The 13,801-nt window shown below is 52.5% G+C and overlaps 1 protein-coding gene across 2 annotated transcripts in view; it reads left to right on the forward strand.

The window, feature by feature from the left end:
- Positions 1-507: 507 nt before the first annotated feature.
- Positions 508-13,801, forward strand: part of PPM1L (protein phosphatase, Mg2+/Mn2+ dependent 1L) — a 310,982-nt gene continuing 297,688 nt past the window's right edge. Inside the window, exons 1-2 of one of the 2 annotated variants that reach the window (XM_069083498.1) lie at positions 508-639; positions 1,751-2,206. In XM_069083498.1, coding sequence (XP_068939599.1) covers positions 1,808-2,206 — 399 coding nt within the window. In that variant the 5' untranslated portion in view covers positions 508-639; positions 1,751-1,807. Of the gene's footprint in view, positions 640-1,443; positions 2,207-13,801 lie in introns of those variants that run through there. The other variant, XM_069083499.1, reaches the window with a different exon arrangement.

Raw genomic sequence — 13,801 nt, forward strand, 5'->3', positions numbered from 1 at the left:
GGACTCGGCTCCGGCCAGGCCGGTCTGCCCTCACCTGGGGCCGCTTCTTCCCCGGTCCAGTACCCTCGGGGTCCGGAGTCTCCCAGCCCGCGTCCGTGGGGTCGGGGAACCGAACCCCGGGGGGGGGGGGTCTGCGCCCTACGGAACTGCCGGGGGGGAAAGAGAAAGCGCTTCGAGAACTCGGAAGCGCTCTGTGCAAGCCCGCCGCCGCCGCACGACCCGCAGCGCCAGCAAGAAGGGTCGTGTCGGATCGGTCAGCTGCAAGCCCGCGCTCGCCGGGTCAGAGCCTTGGCGCCGGGGGCTCCTCAGCCCGGCCCTCAGGCCCTAGGCTGGCCACGCTTGCCTCACCCAGCAGCCCCTGGCCCGGGGCCGAAGCGCGGGGCGCCGGTTGGAGCGAGGAAGCCGCTCGCGTCCGAGGAAGTGCGTCCCTTCTCGCTTGCCTTATGCCGGGCACACCGCAGACCGCACCACTGTGCGCTGGGACGGAGGGGGGGAGGCTCACGTGCAGCTTCCGATCCCAGCGGGCGGCCGCGGCTCCGGGAACCCTTCGGCCCACGAATCGGACCCAGACCGCACGGTGCTTCCCCGAGATCGGGAGCAGGTCGCAGGACAATAATCCGCGGGGGGCGGGCGGCCGAGGTAATATCCGCCGTGCCCCTTCTCCTCCCCTCTCGGTTTCCCCGGGCCAAGCGGAGATGGGGTGGTCCGCAGGGGAGGGGAGGCCCCGGGGTGGCGGCGCGTGCCCGCCGCGGCGCCTCGCTCTCGGACGGCTCCAGGGAGGTGGGGAGAGACCCGGCCTGAGAGCGGGGCCCCGGGGCGGGGCTTAGAGCAGGGGGCGGGGCCGGGGCACGAGCGCGAGGGAGCGCGCGCGGGCCGCGTGAGACAGAGAGGGAGGGAGGGAGGCGGAGGCGGAGGCAGGGCCAGGCTGCCGGCGGCTCGGAGGGACAGTGCGGCGTCGCCGGGCTCCGAGCTGCGAGCTCCCCGCGCCTCCTCCGAGGCTCCTGCCAAACTTTCTCCCGGGCCCGAGCGGCGCCGGCGGCGGCTGAGAGGCGTCCGGGCGCGGGGACCGGCGGCGGCTGCGGCGGCTTCGTGCCCTCCTCCTCCTCCTCGTCCTCCCCGCGCCACCTCACCTGCCGCTGCCCGCGCCCCCGGGGCACGCCCGAGGCGCCGCCCGCCCCCCCGCCGGGCCGCCGCGCCAACTTGGACCCGGGCGGCTGCGGCGGCGGCGCGGGGCCCCTGCGCCCTCCCCGGGCGGCGGCGCCCGTCGCCGCTGTCGCCGCTGTCGCCGCCGCGGCCGAGGAGCCCGATTCGGGACAAAGGGGCGCCGGGAGGAGGGCGCAGGTAGGGGACCGGGCCGGGGCCGGGGCGGGGAGACAAAGGGAGCGCGGCCGCCTGCCCTTCGGGGCTGGCCCGAGCCCGAGAGCCGGCGCGCACTGATTGTTTTCCCTTCCCTCCGCCGCCGCCGCCGCTCCTCCTCCCGCACTTCTCCGCTGCTGTGCCTCTTGTCCTCTCCTCTGCCTCCATCCCTCCGCTCCTTTCTTCCACTTCTGTACTTCTCCTCCTCCCGCACTGCCCCTTCCTCTCCTCTGTCTCCTTCCCTCCATCTCTCGCCTCTTCCACTCTCCTCCTATTCCTTCTCCCTCCATCCTTCCCCCCTCCATCTCTCTCCTCCTTTTCCTCCCTTCTTCCCCTCCTCTACTCCATCCCTCCTCCTCCTCGTCCCTCCCTCCCTCCCGCCTCCTCGCTCTAGGACCGCAGGAGCCTTCGGGGTGCGCCTCGGTCGAGGTTGGGGCGTTAGCGATAATAAATGATAGAAGATACCATGACTTTGCTGTCTCTGCTGGGTCGCATCATGCGCTACTTCTTGCTGAGACCGGAGACGCTCTTCCTGCTCTGCATCAGCCTGGCCCTGTGGAGTTACTTCTTCCACACGGACGAGGTGAAGACCATCGTCAAGTCGAGCCGGGACGCCGTGAAGATGGTCAAGGGCAAGGTGGCCGAGATCATGCAGAACGACCGGCTCGGGGGCCTCGACGTGCTGGAGGCCGAGTTTTCCAAGACCTGGGAGTTCAAGAGCCACAACGTGGCGGTCTACTCCATCCAGGGCCGGAGGGACCACATGGAGGATCGCTTCGAAGTCCTCACCGACCTGGTCAACAAGACGCACCCGTCCATCTTCGGCATCTTCGACGGGCACGGCGGCGAGGTAGGCTGGCCTGGGGAGTCCGGGGAGCGTGTGTGAGTTCGGGAGGTGGGGCGGCCCTGGGGACTCGGGGAGCCCCCCGGTGATGGCCGGAACCCCGAAAATGTAGGCGGAAGCAGCCAGCGATGCCCCAGGGCAGCTCACTCACCCCGGGGGAAATAGAGTTTGAACCGATCCTTTGGGATGCGGCTCCGAGCCCCAGAGCGACTCATCTGCGTGGGGTTTTTTATGCAACTGAATTTAGCGGGTGCTGGAGGACCCTCAGCCGACACGGGCTGACAGTGCCTGTGTTTGCCCTCGGTGTGAATGCCTGGGGCGCTTTGGGAGCCGCTGGCTCCGCCGGTCCCCTGCCCCCCCTGTTCTCTAGTCCCTGATCTGGGTTGCCTCGAGCATTTGGGGTCGAGGGAAGTGCGGTTGGCTTGCTTGACCGGAGAGGGTTCCGAGTCCCGCGGATGGGCTGAGGACGGGTTCGCTCTAGCGTCCCCTGGATGGACCCCTCTGGGAGGAGAGCGAGCTCCAGCTCGAAATTCTTTCAAGAGGTGCCAGGGCAGACTGGGGGCCCCGAGGATCCCTGGGAAGGCTCCTTTATGGGGGTGAGGCATCGGGCAGAGCAGGGCCATCCTGGCTCCCCTGCTGCGGCATCCGGGGGCAGCGAGCCCTTGGAGAGACCCAGAGTAGCCTCTTCGTGTGTTTCGGAGGGATGGGATGGGGAGCGGGCAACAAGTTCCTTGGGGATGGCAGACCTCTAGGGCTGTCCAAGGGATGCAGGACTGCCAGGAAAAAACCCGAAGAACCCCCTGGTCCGTCCTTCCCCCCATTTCCTAGCACTGAACTCACCAGCCCTCTCAACTTGATGGCCTTGGTAGGCGAGTTTCAGCCGTCCTTGACCTCTCGCATCCCACTGACTCTCCTTTGTTTCATCCCCCTCGCTTCTGCTTCTGCCTCAGTCCTCTCCTACTTCCTCAACTCCCTTCTCCCCTCTGTCCTCTTTTCTTTCTGCCCTTGCCTTCTGCCACCTCTCCGCTGTCCCTGCGCCTCCCCTCCTCCCGCCCTCTGCCGCGCCTGTGGCCCCTCAGCTGCCCGCTGCAGCCCTTCTGCCCCTGCCTTTGAAGCCCTCTCTCCGCTGCTCTTCTTGTCCCCTCCCATTTGTGGCCACCTGCCTGCTTTTTTCTAGACACCCTAGACAATGAGGATGCCCAAGGTGCTTCCTAGTTTGTGTTTATTTTTTTGTTCGATTTTTTGCATTGATGTGACTATGCCGAACTCAGACTTTCCATTTGTGATTTGGGATGCTTGTTGATTGTTTGATTCATCTTCCTCCTCCTTCTTTCTCTCTCCTCCTCAGGTGCCCTCCTCCCCCCAACCTCTTCCGCAGTTTCTCTTTTCCTTTCCAGGTTTTTACTGTTTGTTGTGTCTGACTTTGAGGACCCTTTTGGTCTCCTAGGAAAGACAATATTTGTATTTTCTTCCCAGTGATATTGTCTCCTATTCTTACCCCAGCATTTCACATACAGTCCAGAACGATCACATCTCATTGTTTGTGATTCTGTCCCATTTTGGGAGTGAAGCATTTCTTTCAGGGACCAAGAAGAAAAGGGGAGGGAGGGTACCGATTAGGTTGTGGCAGGTGTGTTTAGCTCACCAGTGAGGGCATCCTAACATGGCTGATTGATAAGAATAAAGATGTCACTGGTGATTTGATTCTTGGACTTGGTTAATCACATTCCATCTGCTCAGAATAATGTCCTGATCTTATGCTTACAAACAGGTTTCCAAGGGCAAATTTATATTAGGGTTGTTGTCAGCCCCTGACCCTCTAGAGATCACAGCCAGTCTTGGGAAGCCTAGGCTTGATTTTAAAATAAAAAGTCTTGCTTTGTTTACCCAAGATATTTTCCTTCTATAAAATCAAATGGCCTTTCGCGTGTGCTCATGTGTATGTGCGTGCATGTGTATCTGGGTTTGGACTGGAGATTTCATTGGTTCAATTAGGTAACTGCCCTGCAGTATTTAGTTGAAGCTACATTGGGGTACCAAAATGTTAAGTGACTTGCCCAGGGTAATAGTCAGTATGTGTTAAAGGTAGGACCCGAACCTAGATCTTCAGAGGCCAGTATTCCTTGCTGCCTTGCACAGTATATATATAAATACTTGTAAATGTATTTATGAGGGTGCATCTTATTTTTAGATGTTCCTTTTATGACTTGAAGTTTTTGAATATGGTTGTTTGGTTTAGGTTTGTTCGTTTATTTGGATAGCTGTGTATATGTGTGTGCATGAGAGTCTGTTTTTATGTTCCTAAACCTTGGCACAGTTGATACCTCAAAGGAAAAGCATTTGGGTGTCCTCATGATTTCAGATTGAAACCTTTTCTACTTCTATCCAGTGGTTCATGTGTCTCCATGAAAACACCAAATAGGTTTATGATAAATGCTTCTGTTCTAACAAAAGCATTTTACAGATACCTGGTTTTTGCATTTTAATTTTTTCCCACCAGAGAAAACAAGGTTGTTGTTAGCAGACCATGAAGCAGCTGGTTGATATGTCTTCCATTAAAAAAAAAAAAAGAACCTTGTGCTTTCAGAACACTTAATATCATTAGGATAGCTTTCTTTTTGTTCAGAGTGAGCCTGGTGAAAACAGTGCAGTCTGTCAGCGTCCTATAGAGGACTGACTGCTTGGCCATTCCATCCTTTCTGCCTTCATCCCACAAGCACATTGCATAATGTGGAGGCAAAGGAAGGACGGCAGGCTCTAGAAATGAGGTCACTGGCCTTGCAAGGGTCCGAGGGGGTCTCTTCTTTGCTTATGGCTTATGAACAGTAGACAAGCACAGATCACAGCCCAACTCTCTCCCTGGCTCTGCTCCTTCCCACCTTTGTGGTCTTAGACAAGCGCCAGCTCCAAGCTGGTCGCCAGGCTCAGAGCTTGGGGCTCCTGACTCTAGAACATTCACTTTTTGGGTCACATTCCCATCCTCATTCTTCAGTTTGGTTGTTTGGTTCCAGAGGTCAGGTACCTCTGTAGTAGAATGGGTCTGTGGGTTATTTTGCTGCATTCCAGTATTGCATCACTTGGTGGGAAGCACTGTAGTATGTAATGTTTTAAAATACTCCAGACATATGAAGTATTGCCATGGATATGAGGTTTCTTTCTCTATGTCAGGTCCCCATCTGGCTTTACCAACAATCTATGATCCTTGCTTGGAGAAACATTCCTTCCTGGGCCTTGGTGTCGCTCTTTGCTGGCTCACGTGGGCTAAAAGTGTCTGTAGTCAGTTGTTATGGACCCCTTATGGAACTTATCTGCGTGGATCTTGTTTCTTGCCGTTTTTGTGAAAACTCATCAAGAGCATTTAGTTTTGGATGATGTTTAATGTGCCCAATCTTAGTCCTTGGAGAGAAGTCGTGGCTTCACATAATGCTCTTACAGATATCAGTGGTGCAGATGCCCTAGTAATTCTTGGGAAAAAACTCCCCAAAACATGACAGAAAGCAACCAGCACAGAGTGAAGTGCTTGTGGTGGCTTGTTCAGTTAAAATGTGAGTGCCAGGGGACCATCGTTCAGCAGAAAGTGCCCTAGATTTGGAGGAGAGGACCTGGATTTGTGGCCTCCACACAGGGCCCACTGTCTGACTTGGGGCCGGCTCTTCAGGCCTTTATGTTCAGTTCAGTTCAGCCAGCTTCCTTGTGCTGGGCGGGTGTTGTGCTTTGGGCTGGGCTATGAAGACAAACCAGAAAGCCAGTCCTTGCCCTCCAGGTGGGCACTGTCTTAAAAATGAAGGGGCTGTGGTAGATGACCTCTAGTGGTCTTTTTCTCCTCCAAGTCTGTGAACCTAAGTTCTTAACTCAGCTTAAAAAAAAAAAACCCTCAAAAAATGAACTTTAAAAGCTGATCTCTTTTTGGTATCAAGTATTGATATTGAGTCAACAAGTATTGATTAAGCCCTTACTATGTGCCAGGGACTGTACCAAGTGCTGGGGATGCAAAGAAAGGCCCCAACAGTCCTTGCTTTCATGGAGCTCACAGAGAGGAGACAAGAAGACATCTACAGGGTGATAGGAGACTGATCTCAGAAGGAAGGGAAGGGGATTGGTTTGGAGCCCTGCAGGAAGCCAGGGAAGCTGGGAGTCAGAGACAGGGAGGGAGAGCTTTCCAGATGGGGAAACTGCTATGACAGGAGTGCCATGTGTGGGGTGTTTCAAGGAGGCCGGTGCCCCTGAGCACTGAGCAGAGTCAGGTCAGTCAGCAAGCCTTTATTAGGTGCCAGGCCCTGTGCTTCAGATGCGGACCGGCACAGTGGTGTGGTCAGACTTGTGCCCTAGGAAGAGGCATTTGGCAGCTGATCCAGGGTTGAGGGGATGGTGAGTAGACCCATGGATGGGTAAAACATTAATAAATGCTTACTGTATGTCAGGCACGGGGCTGAGTGTTGGGGATAAGCAAAGCCCCAAGGAACTCACGCTTCCCTGTGGGAAGATGACCCCTAAAAAGGAGCGAGAAGAATGAAGCTTGGCATCGCATCAGGAAGGCCAGGAAGGGAGAGCAACCTGCACAGGCCAAGGTTTGAGGAGAAACTCAGCAATCCCAGTCAGGCTGGGTCCGGGACAGAAGCCAAGATTCTCTCTGGAAGAAGGAGGGGGGAGCAGGACATAGGGGCACTTCTACCCTCAGTCTCATGGTGGGAGCCAGAAAATGCTCTGATTGCCTTTGGACGTTGGCCTTGATGGATGTTCTCTGTGCTGTGTAAGAGTGCTGGGGAACCTCCTTTGACAGGCCTGGAATGGATTGGCCCCAAGTATGTGGCAAGTGCTATTTGTTGGACCATTGACGTGACAATCTTACCTGCCATTTTGCCCAAACTGGTACCACAGATTAAGCAGTTTGCCAGGAAGGAGAACTTTCTGTGGTCCACTTTGACTATGACTGTGATAAGTGGACAGATAATTTGTCCCTTTCAGTTATCTGTCCACATTGAGACATTCCCTCTGCCCGCACTTGGTATTAGTAACTGTTGGGTCAATCAAAGATTCAGGATAACAAAATCTGTTTCCTTCTCTCAAAGGAAACAGCCGGGTCAAGTCAGCTAGGAGATTGATTGTGGATTTTTTTTTTTTTTTTTGCTTTTTGGAGGACAGTTGGGGTTAAGTGACTTGCCCAAGGTCACATGGCTAGTTTTTGTGTTAAGTGTCTGAGGCTGTATTTGAACTCAGGTCCTCCTGACTCCAGGGCCAGTGCTCTATTCACTGTGCCACCTTGCCACCCCTGATTGATTGTGTTCTTAATGAAAGGGCTGAGGGTCTCACTTGATACTTTATGGGAGTACAGGAGTGTGGACAGCCACCTGCCCCGGGAGGCCTGGACTCACTTGCTTATTAGTGCTTAAGGGACTATCTGTTTTGCTCAGCAAGTTTTCATTTTACTTGTTTGTCCAAAAGCCTTGAGTTGCACAAGGTTTGTGTATTGGATGGCCAGGAGTCTTCCCTCAGCATGACTGTTCACTGTGTTTAGTGACAAAAGGTTTACTAGTGGCCTATTCTGTGCTAGGCCTGTGTTCTGTGCTGGGGGTAACAAAAGGGGAAAAAAGTGAACATGCCTTTCCTCTCTTCGAGCTGATATTCTACTCAGGCAGGGGAGCCAATGTGAATCAAAGAAAGAAAAAGTCCCAAACAATGCTGGGGGTGGGGATACAAAAGCAGAGATAGGCCCTGCCCTGAGGGGACTTGGTGAGGGGAGCACTGTTCCCTGAAGGCCACTTTGGGTCAGAGCAAAGGAGCAGTGTCAGAGGGGGTTTGGTTAGGGCTCTAAGAGAGTCTGGAGAGGGAGGTGAAGTTGGCAGGGTGGGTGGTGAGCCGGTGGTCAGGAGTAGGGCCTGCCTGAAATTGTGGGCCACGGAGGCTGGCACCAGTCAGCACAGCAGGGGTCCTGGGGCAAAGGTTCCAGAGGTGATGGATTAGCCCTCTCTGGCCTGCTTTCTGGTTCACTTGTGGAGGAGTAAAAGAAGAGTGGATAAGCCTCAGGAACATGGAGAGGCCTGAGGAATGAGGGACAAGAGAGGCCCAGCCCTTGGACTGGGTGATGGTGAGGAGGATGGCCTTCCAGCAGGTCAGCCAGGACAGCAAATGCATGAAGATGGGGAGCAGGGCACTGCCAGGGCATTTGGTTAGATGCCGATGGTGGTGGGCTTTAAATGCTGGGCTGACAAGTCTGTATGGTAGTCAAGGGGCAGTAGGGAGCCATGGGAAGATTTCTAGGTCTGTGACTAGGTGTTGGCTGGCTATTTATTTTCAAAAAGAGCTAGAATGGGAGCAAACCTAGGAAATGACACTTTCCCCTTTTCTGCTGCCTGCCCGCCATTCAGGAAGCTCTGGGAGGGTCCAAAGCATCTTGACTAAATATGCCTGGGCATGAGCTTGTACAGCCTTGAGAGGCAAGTGCCGCAGAAAACCAGACTCTAGATGTCAAAGCTGCAAGCCTGTGGGCTCCACCCCCACCCCAACCAAAGAAGTTCTGGTTCATGTAGCAGTGAGGCCCCCATGGTCTGTGGTCGCCCCAAGACCGTCCTTTGGGGGAGGCTGTAAAGTCCTCACTTGTTTGCTGTCATTGAAGCCTCCTCACAGCCCAGGAGTAGACGGTCATCATTAGCTCTTATGGAATAATAATACGATATGATAATTAAGCCTATATGGAGGCCCTCCGTCAGTAAGCTCCGTGGACATTGGCTCCCACGGCAGCAGAATTGTTAGCCTTATTTACAGGCAAGGAACACTGAGCTAATAGCTGGTAAAAACAGCTCTGGTTCTTCTCCATAACACGTCTCTAGGATGTTGCAGCTTGCATAGTGACTGTCATAGTGCTGCTGTGAGGTATGTACCTGCTATTAACAACCCCATTTTTCAGATGGGGACACTGAGGTGGAGGGAGGTCCCATGTACCTCCCAGGGTCACACAGACTGTGTGTGTCTGAGGTCTTGGAGTAACTCGGGTCTTCCTGACTGCTCACCTTGCCACCAGGCTCCCCCAGAGAGCTTCTGATTAGCTTCATTTATACAGCCTCTGACTGCTAGAGCGGGAATTTGATACAAGTCTGCTAGAAAAAGCCTCAGTTAAGAGAGAGATGATCTCAGCTGTTTTCAGGGAGGTCCTTGTTGAAGGCGCTTTTCTGTTGGAGAAGGGTTGATGGTCTTGCAAGCAAGGAAGGGGCTGGCAGAAAACAAGGAAACTTTTTCCTACCATCTAAGACTCAGGCATAGAAAGAGAGTCCCCATTTCCAGGCTTTTATCCCACCTGAGTTTTCACAAGAAGGAGAGCTTGCTGTTTGTGGGTAGAGACATGGCCTTGGAGTCAGGGAGTTCTGGTGAGCCCCAGTGCCCCCACCTCTCTTTATAAAAGTGGGGTGCCTGTGTAGAGAAAGGAGCTATGAAGCCTTAGAGGTCTGACTTTACAGCTTAAGCTGGAGGATTGTGGTCAGACAGGGGAAGATAGAGATACAGGGAGCAATTCTTTGTTTTCTTCACAGTCAGTTCCTGTTAAAGTAAAGATTCAATTCACAAATCCATTTGCTGTCCTGGAGCTTGCTTTACTTGTTCCTTAGGGAAGGGCTAGGACTTGTGACCTCCCGGACCCACAGAGGGCAGCCCGAGGGTCACCCAGGCAGACAGGAGGTGTCAGACCCAGGGCCCCCAGGATTTGGGGCCACCTCTTATCATTTTCTTAGAACTTGTTGGGGGAATAAGCATTTATTGAGCACCCACTGTGTGTCAGGCACTATGCTTTTAAGTGCATTCAGTCCCATTATTATTTCACAGTTGAGGAGACTGAGGCAAAGAGAGGTGAGGTGACTTGCCCAGGGTCATGCAGCTGGATTTGAACTTAGGTCTTCCCGACTCCAGCCCCAGCGCTCTCCTCAGTGCCTCCGTGTAGCCAGCTGCTTCTGTAATTGCGCTCTTTGTTATTTCATGTTATATCTACCTCTAGCAAATCTCTGGGAAGATTTTGAACATTGCAGAGTGTTAGCAAAGTATTTTTCTTGGCATTTTATGTATAGTGAATGAGCCATGGGGGTTGGGCCCTTTGCAAAAGTGATTTTTTGTTGACTTGCTAGACCTAGGAGGTTATGTGGAGTGCCTCCCTCCCTTTACAGATGAGGAAGCTGAGGCCTAGAATGGCGCTCCACTGGCTTGCTCAAGGTCACATAGATCTGAAGTGGCAGAGATTGGGTGCGATTGTATCGTGGCCCTCTGCCTACTTTATTTTTTTTGTAGTTATCTAGAATAACATTGTAGCATTGTTCCCTTGGGTACTTTTCAATCAACCAAAGGCCAACAGTTCATCTGTTCAGTAAGGCTCCTAGGGTCCTTTTATCCAGGTCCTGGCTTCCATAGAGAGGCACAGACTTTGGTTATTGGTACTTTGAGGATTCTCTTCTATTTAACCAGCATTTACGTAATACCTACTATGTGCAAAGGACAGAGGCCACAAGATGTCATGGTGAGTTGGCCCTGTTGCCTGGGAGAGAGCCTGGTTTAAGGCCTGCTTCTGTGTGGATGAAGCAGGCTGGTGCTAGAACACTTCTCTTAGGCCCAGAGGCCCACCTCTATCAGCAGAAGACACCCACTTCCATTGGGAGAAGACTTTTTCACTGGGACCTCCTGACCCCCATGAAAGCCCAGGTCTAGTAAAAATGTGGGACTACTATTGCCAGGCACCAGGGAGACTGAGGCAAAAACTAAAAGATTGTTGTCCTTGAGCTTACGTTCTCCTGGGAGGGAGGAAGTGGGGACCGGCCTGCAGCCAGACAGAGGAACTCCAGCAGGTGGGGCAGGGAGAGCTAGCCAGCGAGGGATATCAGAAAGGGTTTGGGGCCACCAGAGCTGGACTGGGGAGGAGGGAGGACCCCACCCATACTGTGGCTGTGCCTCACTTTGCTCCTGCAGCCCACCGGGGTCTTAATGATGTTTTGTGGGACTCCTGGAAGACAGAACAAGCCCATGGAGTGATCACATTTCCTGAATGTTCCCAAGGCTCTGTCCTGGCTTGATGACCCCATTAGCCCTCAGGGCTCTCACTGCTCCCTCTGCACATCTCCAGCCCCAGGCTTATGCTGCCCCTGCCTCTCAGCACTTTACAGCCTGGTGCCTTGCTGTCTTCCCACCTCGCTGGATGTGACTCACCTTCCCACACTCCTTGGTGCACCCCATCTGGCATTCGGCACTCTCATCTGTCACCTCCCTGCCATTGCCCTGGTCATCCCTCAGGCTTGTCTGCTTCACGGAGTCCTTTAAGACTCATCTTAAGCACCATCTTTTGTGGGAATCTTTTCTTGATTCCCCCCAACTGCAAGTGCCAGCTCTCTCCCACTACCTTGCATATATTTGTATTTATTTGTGTTCTGTTGATACCATATGTACATCTCTTGTGGGCTGGGCTTGCCCATGGGAGGTCAGCCTCTTGTATGGCAAGGATCATTTCCTTCTTGGGAACTGTATTTGCACACACACAGCAGGTGCTTCATAAATGCTTGTGATGTAATTGATCTGAGCTGCATCTTTTTGTAGACAGCTTAATGATCATCCTTATGTAATACTTCTGTGGCTCTGTGGTCTCCCTCCTGTGGCTTCTCTCTCCAAAGGCACAGATTGCTCTCCGTCTATGCCCTTGGAGCCCAGATATTTCTTCTCCATAATCTCTCCCAAATCTTCCATAGAGGAGAGACCTCCTGTCCAGGGTGCCCTGGCAGCCCTTGGGTTATTGTTCCTTCTCCCTCCTCCCCGGTACTCCCCCTGGTCTAGTGGCCATCTGTCTGGGTCATGCCATTTATAGTCCTTCTTGGGTGGGAACCTGCCACGTGGGGCCATAGTGACTCAAATCTGGTCTCAGATGCTAACTGTGGGACCCTGGGCAAGTCATTTAAGCTCTGTCTGCCTCAGTTTCCTCAACTATAAAACGGGGATAATTGTAGCCCTGACCTCCCAGAGTGGTTGTGAAGCTCAAATAAGTAATAATTGTAAGGCACTTAGCTAGTGCCTGGCAGACACAGGGTAGGCTTTATAGAAATGCTTGCTGCTGCTGCTGCTGCTGCTGTTACTACCACCACTAGTGCTGCCACGAGGCAAGGCCAGTTACCCCTACTCGGTGTATTTTCATTGCTCTCTGGCAGTTTTGTTTCATCAGGGATTGGAGTGTCTTGCATTTTAAAAAATTCACATTTCTCAGTGACTCGGAGTTTCAGAGTGTTTTCCCGTTGGTCGTACATATATTTCCATTGTACTGCCAAGGTTTCTTGGCTCCTTGGCGAAGCCCAGAAGGGCTAAGGGTCAGCTAGAAAGTGCCAGAGCCAGCATGGACACAAATTGGTAGTTTTCTCTAAGTGTAATGGTTAAAATTTGTGCCGAATAGGCATTGAAGTGTTGGAAAAATCAGAGGGGCTCCTTTTTCTCAGGAGCTGCTGAAGGTGGTCTGTCATTGTGTCGTTAGAGTATTGATGAATTGAAAAGCAGCTTGGTGATGTTTTTGTCTGATATCCAGGCTCTTTTTGCAGCTTTTCTCTTTCCAGTAAATTAGTTTGCAGGCATTAGGTAAATTAGGTGCTAGTCATAATCATTAGGATATTATCTCTTGGTTAATATGTGGGCCATAGACTATCATAGCAAACAGTATAATTTTATTAAAAATTTTCTCACAGAGTTGCTCCAGGCCAGAAGGAGAGATGGGGTGGGAGTGGGGGTAGGAGAAGAAGCTTTTTCTTGATCTTGGAGGACTCTGGGTGGTGAGAGAATGCAGGGAAGCTGTAGCATAATTGTTTCTGTTGGTCAAATGAAGGAACTTGGGGTGAATGTGAGGTGGCCGTGTAAAGTGCCAGTCATGTCACCTCAGATACAAATGGACTATGATGGGGAAACATCACCAACTGTGAGTGGCTGTGTCTTTAGTGAGACAGGACAGTTATCCATCCATCCTGCCTCCTGGCTGGGGTCTTCCCCTCCCTGGAAGAGTCGGGTTTTTGCATTTGCTTTTTCATGGTAACATTTCTATTCTCGTTCAACTTTCTGAAACTTCCAGTTGCCAGAATTGTTGGTAGAATTTTAATGCCCCATGACAGGAAATCTGAACTATAGAAGGTCTTCTACCAGAAATAGAATTTATCCTCAGCCTTGTTCTTGGTGAGTTGGCTCTTTAATGTAAAAATGAACTGAACATTTTCTGTCCTGCTGGATATGAAATGACCCTGGGGCAGCTTGTTCTGATAAGTGCCAGGCCTTCGCCTTTATGGTCTGTTCCCTTTTAAAGTTTAAGACGTTTTAATTTTCCATAAGGCATCGGACATTTCTAGGCCAGGCCACTCACTAGTTTTCATTGTCTAATGATTTTTGTCCAGTGGATAGCTCTGTTGATCTTAAATTAAATTAAATTTTATTTTATTACTATTATTTGCTTTTTGGAGGGGAAGGTAGGGCAATTGGGGTTAAGTGACTTGCCCAAGGTCACACAGCTAGTTTTGTGTTAAGTGTCTGAGGCCGGATTTGAACTCAGGTCTTCCTGACTTCAGGGCTGGTGCTCTAGTCACTGTGCCACCTAGCCACCCCTAAATTACAAAA

This window comes from Petaurus breviceps, unplaced genomic scaffold (genome assembly GCF_028583685.1).
Source record: "Petaurus breviceps papuanus isolate PSGF00001 unplaced genomic scaffold, PetGlider_PUasm1.0 173, whole genome shotgun sequence".
Classification (NCBI taxonomy): Eukaryota; Metazoa; Chordata; class Mammalia; order Diprotodontia; family Petauridae; genus Petaurus; species Petaurus breviceps.